Source organism: Taudactylus pleione, unplaced genomic scaffold (assembly GCF_031769625.1).
Source record: "Taudactylus pleione unplaced genomic scaffold, aTauple2 ptg000012l, whole genome shotgun sequence".
In the NCBI taxonomy this organism is placed as follows: domain Eukaryota; kingdom Metazoa; phylum Chordata; class Amphibia; order Anura; family Myobatrachidae; genus Taudactylus; species Taudactylus pleione.
In genome coordinates, this window is record NW_028284415.1 from 18,787,985 (window position 1) to 18,809,463 (window position 21,479).

At 43.7% G+C, this 21,479-nt stretch overlaps 1 protein-coding gene across 2 annotated transcripts in view; it reads left to right on the forward strand.

The window, feature by feature from the left end:
- The first annotated feature begins 3,100 nt into the window (after positions 1-3,100).
- The window catches only part of PIK3R5 (phosphoinositide-3-kinase regulatory subunit 5), a 65,644-nt gene continuing 47,265 nt past the window's right edge, over positions 3,101-21,479 (forward strand). For both annotated transcript variants that reach the window (XM_088468465.1, XM_088468466.1), the window contains exons 1-4: positions 3,101-3,209; positions 7,659-7,759; positions 12,973-13,041; positions 20,690-20,828. In XM_088468465.1, the coding sequence (XP_088324591.1) occupies positions 3,101-3,209; positions 7,659-7,759; positions 12,973-13,041; positions 20,690-20,828 (418 nt within the window). The remainder of the gene's footprint in view (positions 3,210-7,658; positions 7,760-12,972; positions 13,042-20,689; positions 20,829-21,479) is intronic.

Here is a 21,479-nt window from a genome sequence, read left to right on the forward strand (position 1 = left end):
TAAATGTCTATTTCGTGTTTTGAATGAATTTTTAGCAAAAACAATTGGAATAGGTAAGGGATGTCAAGATTTAGCCTGACAAGTAAATAAACCTATCCAGACTGTTTGTCTATTTATGATCCTTTCCAATTTAGCCCTGACCTGTTTAATTGCTTATTGCCACATATCTAGGTGATAATTAAAATAATGCCATTATTGGGCTATTTATTATTTTAAAAAAAAATTAAATTTTTTTTAGATGATAGCTTATGCTTTACTGCCAAATTCAGGCCTGGCTTACCCATTGGCCCAAACATGTGCAAGTTTCTCTGCCAAAACTGTATGAAAATCTAAAGATAGCATTAGATACTGGGTGTCAGTTCCAAAAAGCTACAGCCTTTCAGAGCCTGGTCAATTGGCCATTTTCACAGTACCCAAAATAAGATATAGAGCAGGATTTCCCAACCTTAACAGTCCAGGTTTTAAGGATATCAATGTTTGTGCACAGATAATCAAATTGACTGAGGCATTAATTAAAAGACCTGTGCTTAAGTATGGACTTCCTTAATGTCTGGACTGTGAGGGTAACTTAAGGATCGAGTTTGGGAACCTCTGCTATAGACTACTACTGAGAATGAACATAGAGGGACTGCTGCAGATATCTCCGATATCTACGTCGGGATCCCGATATTAAATGGCCCTGATACCAAACAATGCATTAATAATTCCTGTAGGGTGCAGGCACTGTTGGGATAACCCAGTGCCTCAAACTCATGGTGTCACCCCCATGGATCTACTCACATCATACCTCTCAAAATGTTGGCGTTGAAAGTTGTAAAGGTGGATAGTTGGGAGGTTATATAAAGGAATAGTTTGAATAAATAAAAAAATGTGTATGTGTATGTATATATATATTTATACTCTCTGTGTAACTCCAGTTTCCCACATGTATCACTCCAGTCCCTGCCCAAACCTACCTTCTTGGGCTTCTGCCTGCTGCTCTTCTCCTCTTTGAGGCTCTGTTGCTCTGCTGTCATCCAGCAACACAATGTCATGACGAGACACACACTGCTCCAATCAGAAAATAAAACTTTGTGCCGCTGCTGGGCCCGGAGGGAGGGATAGTCAATCAACGCGTAGAGAGTAACTGGGTGCCCTGGTAATCTCGGGCTTAGTCCACATGTCCCCATTGTACCCCTCTGTCGCTGGGCCTGACCAGGAGTGGGGCACTGCACTGTGACATTATCATGCAGAGCCCGCTCCTGACGTCCAGCATTTTGGTATCACCAGCTGAAATGGTGTCACCAGATGCGGGTCCGCGCCCCCTAGTGACGCCACTCATATCATGTAAGACGTTGACGCATAAATCCATGCAGGTAGCTCTAGGGCCATCTCTGAAATAAGCACATTTGCATCTATTCTTGAAATGTGGACTTGTGTGCCCATTTACATGTATAAAATAGCTGTGTGCCCATTTACATGCATAAAATAGCTCTGTGCTCATTTACATGCATAAAATAGCTTGTTAACAACCATTAATATGTTTTGGATAGCAGGTTCAAAGTCCAAAAATACAGAATTTACTAAAGATCAATTTGACGTTCTAAAGAGTACCCGTCCATGAGCCCCATCGGTTTGTAAAGTCCTATTCCACTGTGGTTTACAAGTGCTGCACTTTAAAAGAAAAACATTTTTTATAACATTTGCAAAATAAAGTGGCATAGGATCCCCCCCTAATTGATAACTGGCCCTAGGCCTTGAATATTTGGCTTGCAGTGGAAAATTGGTGGGACAGAGAGTGTGAGGTTCCCCTTGATTTTCCATTAACAAGCACTAGACTTTACCATCCATGGCTAGTGGAACTAATGAGGGGAGACCACATCCTGATTTCAACTAGCCAAAGGCCAGTTGGCAACAGTAATGTGTTACATAGGGGTATCAGGCCCACAAAAAAAACATGTTCCCCATATCTTAGGTATACCCAGCTCTTCTTGTACCCGTCTACCATTGGGTACATGGTAATAATGTGCAAAAATATATATGTATTGTATTTTGTCCTGGTGCAGGTAACAGAATGGCATTGGACAACCACAAGTGCCAGCATGCCCTAGCACCCAGGCCAAAAAACCCCACAAACACCAGTACAAAGTTAAAAAAAAAAATAAAACACTTAAAAGAAAAAAAAAAAACAAAGACGCCTTTTTCACCAAATTATTATTTACAACTGTATTGTGCAAGGTTCTCTTCAGTACACATGGGCCTGGGGTTCAGACATGTTCAAGGGCCTAATATGTGAAGTGACCAGTGCTGCGTGGGTATGACCAGTGTTGTATTGGGGTGACCAGTGCCGTGTGGGCATGTACACCTTTATAGTATCAGGAAAATAGAAAATAGGAATACAATTTTAATACTTTTGATTTATGGCAGACTGTGTGGCCAGTTGGTGGCTGGTAATCATCCTGTCATGGTGATGGGCCTATTTTACTGTGGAGGCCTGGAGCTGAAGCTCCATCCGCCCCACTGTTAAACTCTCCCTGCAACTTTGTACTTGGTAAAAATAAAAACCATGTAAGACATCACAGTAATTCTCCCATAGAGAGCGCATTACAAATAACAGGTCGCTAGCGTACACTGCCATAGAACTCACCACTTAAAGTAAATGTACCCCTGATGTCAATCTCTTTTGGGCTGCTGTATTATTCTGTTCAAATATATTGTCTCTCTGGTGCTATGAGCTGAAGAGTGCGAAACCAGTGGCATATCTATAATGTGTGGGGAGCTCACACTGCACCTATTGACCATCCTTCACTTTCAGCCAACACTATCGAAATCACCTGGGAAATGGCACCAACACATACCCAGTAGATTGTGGCCCCATCCCAGAGTCTTCCCAGCGCACCCACTGGCACAAGATTGGTTGTTGGGCTGCACTTAGAAAATACACGAGCCCCCTCCTCTGGTAAAACGCCCCTGGTTTATACTGCAGCTGTGCAAATGCTATAAATGGAAGTTTCCATGTAAGACTACTTGAATAATGATGTCAGCTATCTGAAGCGGTTATGTTATTGCAGCACTACAATGTCTCACTGAATGACCCCTTTCTCTCAGGACATGCCTTAAGATGCAGAACACATCCTGCACAGAGGACAGGATTCAGCATGCACTGGAGAGATGTCTGCACGGTCTCAGAAGGAGTTCTGACTGCTACTCCGCCTCTTCCTCCTGGACAGGTGAGAATGCTAGGATTGCTTTACAACCCACTCGTTACCAGATTGATTGCTATGGATTATAATATAAATGTCTATTTATCTGATATATGTGCAAAATATATCCATTTGAGTCTCTGTAAATGTGTAATGTATATGCTAGTACTTGCCGTCTTGCAACTTGTAATAAAACATTGCTAACCTTCCAGGTATTTTTATTTTTAGACAGAGATGTTTATTTCCGTTGCCCAGGGTTATAATACACTACTAAGCTCTTGCATTGGATATGGTTGCATGCAGACAGCAGGTTGATATTGTGTCCCAGGGCAACAAGCATAAACAAGGTGGCTGACAACATGAATATAACCATTTAGAAAGACCCCTCCTCCTTCTGAAGTCAGCTTGTATGGTGAGAGGGATGTACTGTTAAATATTTGAAACGGGTGCATTTATTTTCCATAGCTCGGGTCTTTTTATTTTTTTGTATAATAAGTTTTATGATTTAAATGAGTTTATGGGTTTCAATTTAGTCAATGCTATGTTAAACAATTTATACCTAGTAATAACAGAATTACAGATTTTATTATTTTACTCATGAATTACTCATTAGACACCAGTCTGCTGAAGGTGTACACCCATTTTAATGTACAGGGCAGACTTACTGAGAGCTTTCTAGAAACTAATTACAGGACAATTCTCAAGAAACCCTGAAAAACAGGTGAATAAGAGACCAGTCTGTAATGTTATTATAATAGTGCATCTTTCAGTCCTGACATTTCCATCTCAGAAATATCAGCAGGATATTTGTCACCCTGGGGGAGATGTATGAAGAGGCGATATTGGGAAGTAGTAGTATCAGCGCACGTTATGTGTGCTGATGCCACTTCTCCCCCATGTATTAATGTGGAGTTGGGCGGTAAATGACAGGGGCCCTATGCACCATTTATTATCAGAGCTGCTATCTACAAGAGTGCTGGGCAATGTATGAACGGTCATTGGCACTGGCCACTTCGACAGCTGCAGCTATCAATATCGACAGCTGCAGCTGTCATTGCCCTATCACCACAGCAGGGACAGCACTGTCCCTGGCTACCGGCTCCGGGCTACACGCGAGAGCTTGTGATGCTTGCGTATGCCAAGTAGAGCCAGCTGGGAAGGGAGACACATCGCATCAGCCGCTGTGTGCTCTGGCGGGGATCGCCAGAGGGGGAAGTTTTCACTTCGGCAGATGAGATGTTAATACATCTCATTAGTATTGCTTCCTGCTTCGCCTCGGTAAAGAGCGAAGCAGGAAGAGTTATAGAGGCACGATGTGTGCCGCCATAATACCTCTCCTGCACTTGAGCAACAAAAACCCTCATCCACTCACGGGTCATCTCCAGATTGGACTACTGCCTGGCCTACCTGACTCCCACTTCTCTCCACTCCAATCTCTTCTCAGTACTGCAGTCCAGCTCTGCTTCCTCTCCGAATGCACTAGATCTGCCTCTCCTCTTCTAGAAGGCCTACACTGGTTCTCCTTTTCTCTTTAGAACCCAATTCAAGCTTCTTACACTTGCTTACAAATCTCTCACCCTATCCTGACTTCCACCTGTCTTTTGCCTTACTTGTTGTGAGTGCGCTGAGCGCTCCTAGCCACCGGCCATAGACTCCTCCTCCTCCCTCCATCGGCCCCCTCCTTCCCGGGAGTCTTACTTGCCTGTTGGTTTCCGGTAGTGGGTACTGCTGGGAGATACAGCCTCTACTGCCGCTGCAGCGGCTCTCAATCTGAGTCCCCAACCTGATCAACCTATTGGCTGATTGGGCATTGACTGCAGGGGAGGCAAGGTGTGCCTGGCCCCTCGGGACCTTGTGGCCCGATACATCGGTCCCCTTAGTCTCCCCTTGTCGTTGGGCCTGAGTACAAATGGCCAACAGGGTCAAAAGGTTGAAACTTTTTTTTTTCTTCTAGGGTTAGAGTTAGGCAAGGGTTAGGGACCAGGAGGGATGGTTAGGGTCAGACACCTACCCCGATGGTTAGGGTTAGGCACTGGGAGAGTTAGTGTTAGGATGAAGATTAGGGTTAGAAAAAAAAAATGTGTCGACCATTTGTGTGAAGACCATTTTCGTGTTTACCTTTTAACCCTGTCAACCATTTGTACCCATCAGCATTCTTCCATTTCGACCTTTAGTGTGTTGACCTTTTGTCCCTGTCGACCTGGCATTGGTGACCTTTTAACTGTCTATCTTTTATACCACACCCTCCCGTCCACCCACTTTGTACAAATGAATGCCACCTCTCCTGCCAACTCATTACTTCCTCCGAGTCCCGCCTCCAAGATTTTGCCCTTGCAGCTCCCTTCCTCTGGAACTCTCTCCCTCACCTAATCAGACTTTGTTCCTCTCTACAAAACTTAAAACAGGCTCTCAGACTCACTTCTTCATCAAAGCCTTCCAGCTTTCATCCTAACCCACTGCCCCATGCTCCTTACCTCACCCATCTGTGTCACCCGTCTGTCTGCCCCTGCCTTTAGAATGTAAGCCTTACAACCCTCTTCCCTCATGTGCTTTTGTTTCCATTACTTATACTATCATTGTAGGCAGTATCTCCATACTGCCTACAATGGCACCTAACCCTTGGTTTCTGCTGCCCTGATGCTCGAGTATTATGGGCCTGATTCAGTAGTGAACGCAATGGCAATTACAAAGGCAGATTGAGTAATTGTTTACCATCACGCATGCGTATAAGCCACACTGCACCTGTGCAGCGATCGCACTGCGATCAGGGGCACACTGAGGAATTCATGGCAAAGTGAGTGACAGGCTGTCAGCATTTGGGGGTCGTCGCAAAAATGCAGGCGTGTCTGTCCGTTTGTACACAGTTTCATGGGCGTGCAACAATTAGCCACTGTGATTGCATATGCAGCATGAGAGCTCACTGCATGCGATGATACTTGCAGTTTTTGTAGCTGGTCAGACTTATAAATGCTGCGTGACTGCCCGATGCCTTGATGGTACTGATGTTTATGCAGAAGAGCGACATTGGATTGATATGAGAAGGCAGCAGTGGGCGTCTTTATATAGACTGTGCTCTGGCAAACATTAGCATATTTTAGCAACTGCGATCCGTTAGCGTTTGCATTTGTGACAGCTACTGAATCAGGCCCTGCTCTTTTATGTACTGTATGTCACTTGTTTCTTGTCTTACTCATTCTGTTTTTGTACTTTGTAAGGCACTGCAGACCCCTTGTGGCGCCATATAAATAAGGATGATAATAATAATAATAATAATAATAATAATAATAATAATAATAATATGTGTGTGGCCACCGGACTGCTGATGTGCAAGTGCTAGTTAATGGAGAGGGATACTCTAAAATGCAGCAGCTTTTTGAAAATAGTAATTTACGGAGTATTGACGGCACTATTTCACATAATAATTAGCTCCTTAGAGGCCTATTTATTATTCAGATAATCATCAGTTTCCACATGATTTTCAAAACTTTTAATATAGGGCCAATGTATTACAGTTCATATCATATCATAACATAGATATCTCATGCATTAATTAAGGACCCAGAGAACTTCGTAATTACCATACACCTCTCTAGGAAAGGCGATGTAGTCCACTTTACCAAGCTCCTAGAAGGTTTGCTTCAAAGCTTGGCCATGACAGCTAATTCGATCTTTAGAATGCTTTGTAGCCTATAGGCTAAGGTTTGTAACCTATAGGCAACGTTTTCACCGGAGAGGAATCTTTTCACCCCTCCCCTGCAGCCTACAGTGATAGTGCAAGCTACCTCTTTGCAGGAGCCAATAACCTGGTAAGAGGATTTTGATAAATTGGATCTTAAAATAATTTTAGAAAAAATATATAGTTTATGGGGCCCACTATCAACAATGATAAATAGGCACTTTAATGTAGACCTATTGCAACCGGCATATAGCAGTGGCTGAGTAGGCATCTTGCTACATCCACCAGTGAGAGCTTAGAGTGCCACCACATGTTCGGGAAACTCAAGTCACAGAAAGTCATTGTCACATTCTGTGCATCTGTAATTTTATGTTTAGCAGGAAGGAAGTCAAATTAAAATAATGTTTCTGTGGCTATTTGTGACTGCTGATGTAAGTCTATCTTTAGGTTAAGGCTATCTCCACTCTACTTAGAGGACCAGAAAACAATTACAGATCATTTTCTTGCAAAAAAACAAATATACTTTAATAATACCAAAAAATATGAATCTTTACCACCTGAAATCTAACTATTACGTCTCTTATTGGTGCTGTCCACAATTCACCATTGCAGCTGCCTATCCATTGTCAAGTAAGTTAGAATTAAACTGAATTTAACAGAGGAATGATGTATAGGGCTCAATCCAATTAGCCACAAGGATCCGTCACTCTTCATTTGTATAGAGCTGCAGTGGCAAACCATTATACAGTTGTATACATGCCTGTAAGAACTGCTAGTGATTGTATCACTCTGTCCTCTAGCTGGACTGTGTCTTAATTACTGGAGTCTGGAAGAGCTGGTGAACCGCGAAGCAGCCAATCATGTTATACTGGCAGAAAAGATCCTGGATAGGACCAGAGAGGTAAGGAAGGACTAGGACCATTTTGTTTACTGTATATTTGTGGTAAACTATAAACTGTTTTTTTGTTGTTATAGTCACCTGTAGCTGATCTGCTAACTTGAATTGTAAAAGGAATAATTTAGCACAGCCCAGGGTTTGGCAGAAAAGGATATACTTAATCACCATTCATAGATTTACACAGCAAACTAAGGAAATATTTGGCATGTTTTGTGACGGAGAAGCACATAATTCATGTACTGCAAAAGTGAATATTAACCATACATACTCATATAAGGAAAAGCAAATACTTAGCAGTGATCGTACTGAGCAAAAAAATAATGTGGGTCCCAGAGACCCCTCACTTTAAAAAATTAGGGTCCTACTCCACAGTTTCTGGGTCCTATCACAATATGTTTTTGAGCTCCCTATATGCCATGAGACCACCCCAAATGCTCTACACATACTGTACACTATGGAAAGTCAGTCACCAAACCCCAGGGGATATTGTTGCTGGTATTGGAATAAGCTGCAGATGCAACTATAAGCATTACGTGTTACTACATCCAAGAACCACACGTACAGTATGTCAGTATGTTACACAAAAATCATTAAAAGCGAATGGTTGGATAGAGACCTTAAAGCCGAGTACACAGTGATAGATTAATCGCCCGTTCCACTGAATAGTCTATAGTGCATCACGGGGTGTGTACAGCGGATATGTCTGTGAATTACACCGTTCACAGACATATCCGATCTGCTGGGCGATATATCTGGAAGATATATCGGTCATCTGCTGGTGTGTACGGGCGACCCGCCGATCGCCCGTTCACATGCTGCAGGGACCCGGCAGTGATTGACAGCTCAACTGGGCGGGCAGTTTAATTGCCTGTCCAGTTGAGTTGTCAAGCCCGGCACACCATTGGTAAGTGTGTACACACTTACCAATCAAGCTCCCCAAACAAAGCCGAGTAGAGGACGCGGTCCCGGCGGGCTGAATTTCTATCAGCGGGAGATGGAGAAAGCACACAGTTGACTGATCCAACACCAGCAGCTTAAAAGCATTTAACTGCATACGGAGGAAAACCGCAAACAGGGAAAGGTAAGGCCAGTTTTTTATACTTTATACCTATCACAACGCCAGTCACGGGGAACATTTTAAACCATTCAATTTATTCACAGAAAGCGCTACAAACATTTTTTGCATATGCTTTATGTATTGTCTGTCTTTTAAACATTGCCGGTCTACACGCTGACACTATTTAGATTCAACACATGATTACACGCCCTAGCTGTTTAACTACAACCGCTTATATATTTCATTCTAAAATTAGTCAGTTTTACTGACCTAATTAATAGAAAGCCACTTAAAACGTATTGGGAGCGCAGGATAAATTTCCTTTATAAAAAAACTGTTTGAACAAATTGTTTAGATCAAACATTTTCATCTGTTTTCTGGCATTTAGGAGCAAATTGCTGATCATCAGTTACTCCCATACGTTACCAGATTTTCATTCCAACCAATCAACTAGTTGGATGGTTGGACAGAAAATCTTTAGGTGTGTACCCAGCTTTAGTATGCAATAGTTCTCTCCAAGCTGATGATTGGAGCGAATTATAAGCCATTGTGAGCAAAGCTGGTAGTAGGTAGTTGTGTTTGCACCTGGGACTGACCATTTAACAATGCCTCTTTCTACTTCGTTATATGCCCTGCCCCCTGCCTCTTGGTCACGGTGTGTTAACATTCCATGTGCCAAGTGTACAACATAAAACCCCTGCCGACTTATGTTTTTATTTTTGCAGGTGTCACACTTCCTGACAGCAAATACCTGAATCCAAAATGTATTTCTGTCACATAAAAACCACGTGGGCCGCAATTTAGTGAAGGGATAAGGCAAAAGATGCAGCCACCACTGACACAGCAGAAAACATGATGTGGCTATTTACTGGGACTTGATATGGGAGTAGGGTGCAAGTTAAAGTTGCAGTACTTTTTATAAGAAAACATCGCGGCCGCCGGTCTCATAACTACATCCCGTACAACCACAGGTGTGTGCTCCAGTTTGTCCACACACAACCAGCGCACCCCTATAAGTTCCTGACTCAATCTGGTACAACCATTATACAGTGATCAACCATAACATTAAAACCACCTGCCTAATATTGTGTATGCCCCCCTTGTTGCTGCCAAAACAGCTCTGTAAGATGCAAAGTGGGGCCTCTATGGCTTGGACTTGTTTTTCCAGCACATTCCACAGATGTTTGATCGGACTGAGATCTGAAGAATTTAGAGGCAAAAGTCAACACCTTGAACTCTCTGTCATATTCCTGAACAATTTTTGAAGTATGGCAGGGCTGAAAGTGGCCACTGCCATCAAGGTATATGGTTGCCGTGAAGGGATGTGGGTCTGCAATAATGTTTAGGATCAGTAGGTGGTACATGTCAAAGTAACATCCACATGAATGCCAGGGTTTCCCAGCATCACACTGCCTCCGACAGCTTACATTTGTCCCATAGTGCATGCTAGTGCAATATCTTCCCCAGCTAAACAATATACCCAGCCATACCCATGAAAATGTTGTTCATCAGTCCAGGCCACCTTCTTCCATTGCTTCATGCTCCAATTCTGATGCTTGCATGCCCATTGTAGGTGCTTTCGGTGGTGGACAAGGGTCAGTGGCTATGCAGTACTGACACCTTCCTATCATAGCCAGCACTAACTTTTTCAGCAGTTTGTGCTACAGTAGCTCTTCTGTGGCATAGTACCAGACGTGCTAACCTTCACTCCCCATGCGCATCTATGAGCCTTAGGCACCCATGAGCCTGTCGACAGTTCAACTGATGTTCTTCCTTTGACCATTTTTCGTAGGTACTAACTGCTGCATGCTAGGAACACCCCACAAGACCTGCTGTTTTGGCGGTGCTCTGGCCCAGTTGTCTAGCCATCACAATTTGACCCTTGTCAAAGTTGCTCAGATCCCATTTTTCCTGCTTCCAACACATCAACTCCAAAAACTGATTGTTCACTTGCTGCCTAATATATCCCACGCCTTGACAGGTGCCATTATAATAAATGTTATTCACTGCACCTGTCAGTGGTTTTAATGTTATGGCTGATCGGTGTATGTGCTCTGTGTACATGTTATAGATGCTTGCTGCATTAACCCTGTGTCATCCTGTCAGCTTGTACTACCTGTTTAATAAACCAAAGACATGGTTAAGTTATCTATTGTGTGGACTAACCTCCATAAAACTAGGCTACCAACTATAACAATTATATATGGTCTGCCAATAACAGTATCTGAGTGACATTACTCTGCATGTCAGGTAATGCTAATCCCTGGAGCTTGGTGAGAACCTGCAGTGAACGGGAAAAATAAAGTTTGTGACATCTGCAGCATGAATAGAAGATGTGGACATCGGGGGGGAAGAGATCCGGCTTCCTGAGTTTACTCTCCTGTCCAGATCTAGACGTGTAACAATGGGGCTGTGGGACAAACAAAAGGCACTGCAGGAAGAAAGCTTTATTTCCCAAACTTTCAACTTATAACAAGCAACATGGATATAATTAATCAGGACAGGTGACATGAATTATCCCCTAGGGTCAGCAAATAAACTATATATACACAATGGGTTACTACTGGTGTATATAATGACATGCATCAGCTGTGCCGTACAATAACACCACAGTTTCATCAGTTTTAGAAATGCACACATTCAATGTATATTGCATGTCCTCGGCTTCAAGGCTTAAAAAAGCATAGAAAATAATAATCAGCACTAAAAAATGTAACTCAATATATAGAACAAGATAAATAGTACTGAAAAATTCCTCATACAAAAAAACTTAAGGCCCCCAAACATCAGCAATCAATTGGGGCAATTCTGCATTGTGCAGCTGATTGTGTAAAAAAATCTGCAATGTATGGAATCCACAGATTGCAGATTCCGACCAAAAAGTTATTGGGATTGGTAAATCAGGTTTCCCTATATGATGGATTTCACAGACCAATTGGGGCTGTAGATTACTAGTGTATGTTAAAGCTGGGTACACACTAGACGACCTGTGTTCCCGGCCGATGGCAGATTTGACTAAACATATTGTGCAGTCTGTATACACCACACGATCTGGTGAAAGACCGCAAGATACAGTATGTAGTTCCCCTGCCGTATCCCGCAACATCCGAATGCATGGGGTCGTCAGTCAAATCTTCAGATTGGCCTGCATGTACGGCAGATCTGAAGATGTGATGGAAGACTCGCAGGAGCGCGCAATAGTGGGAACACATTTGACGATTTGAACGATTTGTCATTCCGAACTGTCGGAAATCGGCAAATCGTTCAAAATATCGAGTACCCAGTTTAACAATCAGCTGATTTGCAGACCATTACTAGTAAGATTGGCAGATCTGTCTTTCCTGAAAATGATCTGAAAAGCACTGAAAACTATCTATCTATAATGTATGGGTGCAGTTTGGTGGATCGAAAAAAATCACAGAAACTGTTAATCTGTATGTGTATCTGTATGTGAATCTGTATGGGCCCCTTAAGAAAATAAATGAAGAGTACACTTTCAGAATTATATGCCTCACTAAAAAACAAACAGGTAAAAGCATTTTGCAACCAGTAATACAGCTAATTTTCATGGCGCTCCACAGAGGTATGCAAGAAAATCAGCAACTGTAATATATGGTGATGTGCGCAGCTGAACATGATGGTGGCCTTTGCCAAGGACTGAATTTCCCTCAAAGAACGAGAGAAGTGGCAGAGAGCAGTTGTCGATACATAGTGGATAAGAACAGACACTGAGGATTACATTGGGGATACTGAGGTGTTTTCCATCATACAGAACAAATACTGAATATCACAATTAGCATACAAAACATGAGTCATGGTACCGAGCAGCTGGACATTGTTAATCCAAAAATTTTCCAGGGGCAAATTATTGTAAACAGGAACTCTCCCCATCATGTAATGCCAAATGGCAAGTATTTACTATTTAGTGAGCATCTTTATATTATTTGCTATTCTGACAATAGTTAAAACCTACAGCACAATGGGACACGAAGCGTCCTTAAACTGGAGGACCTCTTCTTGGCAGGACCCAAGACCAGATATTTATATACAACACTTGTATTTTGAGCTTAGACATGCCAGTCACTAGCTGTCATTACAAATAATTAACAGAGCTGGAGTATTCTGAGTAACTGAAATTTTGTTTTTTTCCCCCCTGTAGGCCCAGGAGAAATGCGAGTACGACCTACTCACTCCTCTTGCCCTGATGTTTCATTTTGCTGTTCTCTTGGTAAGAAATTCTTGTAACTAAAAATAAAAAATGAGCACATGTCAAAGTATCATTTTTACAGAGGTCAGTTTGGTGGCTTTGTATCTGTAGTTTCTTATGGTCTTAGATTATGTTAAATTTTCTAGGACAATTGTGGTTTATATGCTCTTTCATTTTACATATATATTGCATTTATTCAATAGATATACTTACTTTCTTACTCTATGAGGGGCCCACTGTTTCGGTTAGTGAGGCCAGCTGCAGAGCCGGCTCTAGCCAATTCTGTGCCCTAGGCAAAATTTTGGCTGATGCCCCCTAGCATGTATTATATATATATATATATATACATATACATACACACACGTAATAAAAGGCCGGCACCCCACCTTGCAGTTCCACCAGCCCCATTCCCCCAGACCTAGTGTGTGTCTCAGCCCCATTCCGTTAGGTCCACTGTGTCTCTCGGCACCATTCCCCCACTGTGTCAGCCTCATTCTCCCTGCAGCCCCAGGGTGTGTCAGCATCATTCTCCCCTCCAGCATGTGTCCCAGTCAGTGTGCCAGCCTCTTTCCCCCACCCCCAGCGTGTCAGCCTCTTTGTCCCCCCAAGGACCAGAGTGTGTCTCAGCCTTGCCTTCCGCCTCCAGCCCCACTGTCTCAGCCTTCCCCCCCCAGCCCCAGTGCATGTCTCAGCCTTCCCCCTCCATCCCCAATGTGTCTCAGCCTTCTCCCCCCAGCCCCAGTGAGTGTCTCAGCCTTCCCCCCAGCCCCAGAGCTTGTCTCAGCCTTGCCTTCCCCCTCCAGCCCCAGTGCATATCTCAGCCTCCCCCCCAGCCCCAGTGCGTGTCTCAGCCTCCCCCCCAGCCCCAGTGCGTGTCTCAGCCTTCCCCCCCAGCCCCAGTGCGTGTCTCAGCCTCCTCCCCCAGCCCCAGTGCGTGTCTCAGCCCTCTCCCCCCAGCCCCAGTGCGTGTTCCAGCCTTCCCTCCAGCCCCAGTGCATGTCTCAGTCTCCCCGCCCCAGAGCCGCCACTTACCTTGGCTGCTTCTTCTTTGCGGCTCCTCTCGATCCTCTCCTTCCAGCAGCCCGGCCCCTTGTTATGACACGGCGCACATGATGTCACAGGGGCCGGGCCGCGGCGGGTGGCTGGCTGTTATGTTGGTGGAGCCGGATCGGCCGAAGCGGGCCCGCTCCGACTCCAACCATTTAAATAATGGGGACCGGGTCGGAATGAGCTTCTGTGCAGAAGCTCATTCTAACCGGTCAAAGTCACCTGACAGGCTGAGAGGTGCGCTGCCAGGTCGGAGCGGAGCTCCAATCACGGCAGCGGCATGTGGGAGGCAGCAGCAGAGCCTTGAATGCCCCTAGGCATTCAAGTCGCCCCTAGGCATTAGCTTATTATGCCTATGCCTAGGGCGGCTCTGGCCAGCTGTCTGCTATGCTGGAATAAAGCTTTTTTTAAAAGGCCCATTAGTGAATAACATATTTGCCTCTGACTGCAGGGTGCTGGGGGGGGTTGAGGGATAACAGAGGTTAAGGTCCTTGGGAACTGGGTAGTAGGTGGCTTAAATGGAGCTAGAGAACTTTCTTAAGGGATGGCCATGGGAGGTGTTCCCCCCACCCCCACTTAGCCAGCTGCTTACCACACTTCTGTTTATTATTTTATAGCTGGCTTTGCTATGACGAGTGATAAAGCTTAAGCAAAATATCACTGGACCCTTGTTATGACATGTGGACAATCATTTTAAGTCATTTCAAGCTTTTCTATTTTTCTCTTACAGCACTAGTCATGTATCAGATGTATACAGACCAGGTTGTTTTGCAGTTGAGAAAATGATTTGTAGCCACTTGCAGACATGGAAAACTCCCTAAAGGTGCAAGTTCCTTGCCTTGGCAATGTAATGTTTCTATGCCAGGCCCACATTCAGCAAGAAATGCCACAATCTCCCAAGCTCTGCCAATGAGAAAGAGCTAAATTGTGTACACCCTAATTGTTGCCTTATTAATGTCCCATGCCATACACTAGGGGGTGGGGGTGGGGGGGGGGGGGGGGCGGTTGATTCAGAGTTGCATGCAAGCCAGCCACAATTGCACTCGTACCTTGTAATGCGGATATTACCCATATGTCTAGTTGCAAGCATTTCTGATACCGCACCATCCCTATCCATTGTTCAATAGCCATCATCACCACTGTACACTTGCACCAGCCCTATAAATGGTGCTAGAAATACATCTGAAATCAGATAAATCTCTGCATACGCATAAACTCAGAGGTTCCAATCAGGATGTCAGCATTCAGAATGTCAACACCATAATGTCAACATGTTCTGAATGTCCACATTCACAATGTTGATATGTGTCAACATGTTCAAAAATGTTTAACTTTGTGAATGTTGACAGTCACACTGTCAGCACATGCAATCAGGGTAAGTGTTAGGCAGCAATTAGGGTTAGGCTGCAATTAGTGTTAGGATTGGCCAAAATATCAGTGTTGATATTGTGACTCTCAACAATCATGTCATTTTGAAAATATCAAAATTATGTCAGTGCTGGCATTGTTTATGTTAACATGTTATGTTTTGACATACTGAATGTCGATATTCAGACTATGTCAACATAATGAATGTCAACATTCTGAAAGTTCACATATGATACCAGACCCTAAACTCAGCATTGCCCGAAAATCCATTTAAATGCCCTCACTCAACCATGCCCAGGAACGGCTATCTGGCACTTTTGGCAAATGCCAGAAGGGCAGATGGCCTGATGGGCCAGTTCACCTCAAAAGCCTGGCAATGGAGCTCAGCCTTCCAGCGCTCTGCTCAGCCGGCAAGCAGATATGAGGCGTGCCATGAGACCACACCCTTGTGACTAATAACACACCAATGAGATGCTACCATTTCCCTGAGTTGTGGCCACACATCTTTTTCATACACGCGCGCACAGAGGGATGCCAGGGACGAATTACAGCCGCGGTTGTCCTTGACTTATCCTATGTGCTAACTCCTTGTTGATGCCTAGTTACACCCATTCAACTGCAAGTGGATTTGTGTCTTAAGTGCACTCAACTACATAGCATACACAGTGCTAAAAAATGCAAAATCCATCCACAAAAAGGACTTACGCACAACGCTGCATCTGCCTCTGGATGTATAACTACTGTAGGTGAAATCAGGGCTGCATTAAGGACAAGAATGGTCCCACTTCATATTTCCTGACTTATATTCTCCATTCTGGGAGAAGCTAATGGGAGAAGTCTGTTTGCATTATTAGACCCCTTCCCTTGTGCTATAATAATAGCAGGCCTGTGAAGAGGGGGCAGGGCCAAAATTACAATTCTCATGGAATCACGTCATATCAGCACTGACCCCTCCACAAGGACCTGCGATTCCTGGCATTATTCCCTCCATCCTGACCTCTTCATTAGGAAGTGGGCAGGATGCTGGAAGACCACCCACTCATCCATGAACCCAGGGGACTCCCCCCCCAAAAAATTCTAGAGTCTCCTGGAGGTTCCAAGAGAGTAGGTAATAAACCCTATTTTCATTATTATTTTGTTTGCTTTTCTTTTTTTCTTTTTTTTCTTTTAAAGAAAGCATCTGTTCCTTCTCTCACCTCTCAGTTCTATAAGTGGCTGATATTTGCTCAGCTTCCTGTCCTATAATTAAATATATTTTGGCTGAAGGAACTCATTGCGGGGCATTACACAGCACTGCCAGCCTGTAATAAGTTAAAAGGAGAAGAAACAGATGAAAAATAAGTAATTAAACTGCAACTGGATAAAGCTCTGCACATTAGGGTGACATCAGATAAGGCTCTGTATGTAGTATAAATAGCAGACTAGGCACCTGAAAAGGCTTAGCATGTTACACAGCAGGTCACTAGGTACTGTCCAGCATATTATTGTGGTCGCCAAATATGGCTCTACAAGTTATAGTGGCCACCAGATAAGACCATACAACTAGCCTTGTCACCAGATAAGACCATACAACTAGCCTTGTCACCAGATAAGACCATACAACTAGCCTTGTCACCAGACAAGGTTCTGCTTATTAAATTGACCACCAAATATGTATCTGCATATAAATTTAGTCACCAAATATGTATCTGCATATTATACTGGGCACCAAATATGTCTGCATTATTTGTCCACTAGGATCTGCTTATTAAAATTATCTAGTACCCAGTCTAATACAAAGAAGAACCATGGGGCCTGATTCATCTTGGATCGCAGTTGCTAATACGCACGCAGTCGGCCAATTGTTGCATTCTGTGCATGCTTATGCACCGCAGTGCGCATGCGCGAGCCGGCCACTGCAATCGGGACTGCAATAGCAGTGACTATGCAGACCCATCGCAGAGTGATTGGCAGGAAGTGCCGTTTGTGGGGCGGGGCGGTGGTCGGCGAAACGCAGGCATGCCAGGGCGTTTGAACGCCGTTGCATGGGCGTGCATAAATTACACACTGCGATGCCCTAGGCAGCATGAGGCCTGATAGCGTGCGCTGAAGTTAGCAAGGTCTGACCTTGTGCAAGTGTGTGTGAGGCTGCGATGGTACTCGATTGTAACAATGTTTTCGCAGTCTTGCTAAACATTACGAATCTGTGCAAGGTAAGGTTGGCGTCCTTATGTACTGCTGTGGCGGCATAGCGATCGCAATGAATTAGCATACTATCGCAGTTGAACAGGAGGCGTAATCCCAGCTGCAATAGCGATCCTTGCTGAATCAGGCCCCATGTCTGCTGCTCACTCTAATATGCAGAGGACTATTTATTAAAGAGTGAGAAGCCAGGAATTTTAGGATGGCCGTCGCAGAAGAAAATGAATGAATAGGTCAGTGGTTCCCAAACTGTGTGCCTAGGCACCCTTGGGTGCCTCAGGACACTTGCAGGGGTGCCTCAGGTTGGTGGTCTAGCACAAAATCAAATTATTTATGGTCAATGTAATATAAATATGTGGACAAACAGAAGCGCAAACCCGTCTACCACCACTTAACTGAACCTAAGGATGACAGATAAGCACAATTTACTTTACTACATATTTTTCTGAATTTCTCAATAACAATCATTTGGCTTAGGGGTGCGGTGAAAACAGTGATAATACTCTAGGGCGCCGTGATTCAAAAAAGTTTGGGAACCACTGGAATAGGTGCTTTATTGTTTGAATAAAGCATTTTTTTCATTCAGAATGTTTTTTAAATATACATTTGTTTACTTTTTAATCTTTTTGAACTATTTTGAACTATGTTTATTTTTTTTACTAAGTGGAACTGAAAGTCCAGGTTTTCAGTTCCACTGCGTAATTGTGAACTAGCCAGCAGGTCCCGCATACGCACATCTCCCGAGACTGGCCTGGTGAGGTGCCAAGTTAAGCCTTACCGCTCCAGGAATATCAGCTGCCTCTGTGAGATTTAAATGATAAATTACAGAAATAGGTGTTTTATGGCAGTGATAAATAAAGCATGCAGTCTTACCTGGTTACCAGATAAGTTAGACTGGGCACCTGGAATAGCATATCCTCCAACATTTCACATTGAGAATCCGGTACTACAGGGGTGTGACCACAGATAAAAGGGGCATGGTAATAGATAAAGACGCGTGTCCACAGATACTGTACCTGGGGTACGGAAGCAGCCAGGCAAGGTTAGTTTATCTTCTGTACACCGGCGCTGTAGACTGCACTGCAGAGAACCAAGGAGGGCGGAGCAGAGCCGCCTGTCACTCAGCAGCGATGCTAAAAGAATAGGGATATTGTACCCACTTGGCACAAAACGGTACAGCCCGTTTGCCGGTACAGACCATTAAAAAACGGTAGATGATTATAAGGATTCGCGCTATTGAGTATTACCTCTAGCTGCTGAACACCGGGAAGGTACCCCATCTTCCTAAATTATATGGAATTTAAAGTTTGGTGTCCGCGCTCTGGTTTCCTATTATGTCATTATCTGATGGTGAACTGTGGAATATATTCCTAATGTGATTATTCTGGTATGAGAATAAATTACGATTGATTAGTGATTTGTGTGTTATGATATATGATCCTAATATCAAAGTCTTTATAACAAGGTCCTTGTGTAAACCACCTGTAGAATGCTGTAGGATGGCTGTTCTTATAACAACGATCCTGGTGATAAATGCTGGTTTGCTATAACTTTAGGCAGTGTGTTCATCTGTATGTGAGTCAAAGTTATAATGGATGATGTTAAAGTTTTCGGATAAGTATTAACGTATTAAAGATGTATTCTCCCCTCTCCAATTGGTCTCTGTACCAGGAAACAGCCACTCCACCTCAAGGATTCACAAAAACAAACCACAGTATCAGGTGCTGATGGGCACTATGGTGCAGAAGACAGGTAGCATGTGGGACTTACCCAGATCTCGACGTACTCCCGCTGGTCCACCAAGTGCACTTCCTTGTATGTTTGTTAAGTGTGGGTGCAAAGGGCAGGGGACATAAAGTCCAATGATAACTAGACAGGACACTATATGTATAAAAGGGGTAAAATTACATTTATTGCTCTGCACTCATGCCTAACTGTGGCAACAATAGGTGTCAGAGAGAAATATAGCAATACAAATATAGATCATAAATACATATGGTCTATGGGTTTAAAATATAAAAGTCATGTTTGTCAATGATGGTAATGACCCAACGGCTTTCCTTTTCCCCGGCGGTCCGGCGGCAGTCAAAGGGAGAGGCCAGAGCCCGGCTAGTACAAACTCTGGGATCCCGCCGTGATCCCCAGATCTGTACTGGCGTCGCGGCGCCAGCGGGGGTGAAGGAGCTGCAGCTTAGACGTCCAATGGACAGTCTGAAGCTACCACTTAAAAATAGTAAAAAATTACAAATTAATTAAACTAAAAAGTAAGCTTAGGGGCTGTCCAGGAGCCCCCCTGCGTTAGGGTGACCCAACTCCGGCCGGGCACCAACTAAAACTGAGGTGCCTGTGGCTGGGGCGGGGTATATAGGAGGATGGACCCAGTGCATCCCGTGGATCCAGATCCAGCTATACCCCAAGGTCTACCCTGTAGACCCTCTATGGAACCTGAAGTAGAAAGTGCTATATATTAGACTGGGCACCAGATGAGGCTTTGTATGTTACAATGGGCACCAGATATATGTCTGCAAATGTAACAGAATGGACACCAGATATGGTTACGTATTAGATAATGTCAATAGTCAATAAGATGAAACACCCTCACGTATGTGCTTGTGAAAATTCAAAAGTCCTTTTGGAAGAGAGTGTTAGATAGTATTAGTACTTAATACAGCAGTTATATGATAAACAAACATACAATAAAGTTGTGTACTTTGCGACTTTGCTCTGTGACTGGCCATTCAGGTAATACATGTTGACATATTCATCAGAAGTGCAATTGTAGGCATTTCCAGGATTTTGCTTCCATAGGGGTATATTTACTAAAGTTAGAGGTTTTTTTAGAAGTGAAGATGTTGCCCATAACAACCAATCAGATTCTACTAAACATCTAACTAGCACCTTAGAAAAAGATAATAGCTAGAATCTGATTTGTTACTGTGGGAAACATCTCCACCTCTAAAAACTCTCACTTTAGTAAATTTACCCCTGAATGTCTTTTTGTAAAACGCCCTCAGAGATGGAGCTGGATGTAAGTGTCTGATGTGACTGATGTTCATGTGTCGGTCTATTGCAGGCTCCTTGGATTCCTGAAGAGTGCGACCTTCTTTCTAAAGCCTTTGAGACGTTCCATGTTTTTCTAACTTGGCCAACTCCGTATTGTGACATTTACCAAGAGGTCCTCAGCTTTATTAGCGAAGAGCAAAAAGCACCAGGTATCTCTTTCTACAGAATGCCCTGCTCCACACACTTTTTACACGGTGTAAAACAGAAATGTGATTTATTGACCTATTTATCCATAGGAACTTTATTGTAGTGATTAAAAAAATAAAACAGTTTTCAAAGTAATTTAACTCCTGCAGTGCAAAGGATGAGTGGGACTTGGCACTGCTGGGGTTTAAATAGGAGAGGGGCGATGGCGCCACTACCTCCCTCCAGGCACTGCACTACAGAAATTTACTTTATTTGCAACCAGCATTCTGCACTGGTCCATGGAGCCTAAATGTGACAGATAAAATCATGCAGTAGGAGAAAGACCAGAAAGTTCAGCCAATTGTTACTGACTTTGTTGTTTCCCCTCCAGGAGACCCATAAGGGAGGAGATCCCAGGCGCAAACGTGGGTGCATGATGCCTCACGGCTATGTTTCCAATGCAATATGCCACTATTTACTGTAAAATTATGCAATTCGCCATGTCCAATTGCTGCAGAAAAGAATGGGATGTGTTGGGGATATCCCATTATTGCTTCCCCAAATTTGTGAGTCTCCTGCACATTCCAGGAGAGTGAGCAAGTACAGTGTGTAGACTGTGCCTGAGGCATGATCCCTAGTTTCATCAAGTACCTGCCTTAGAGATGTAATTTTTC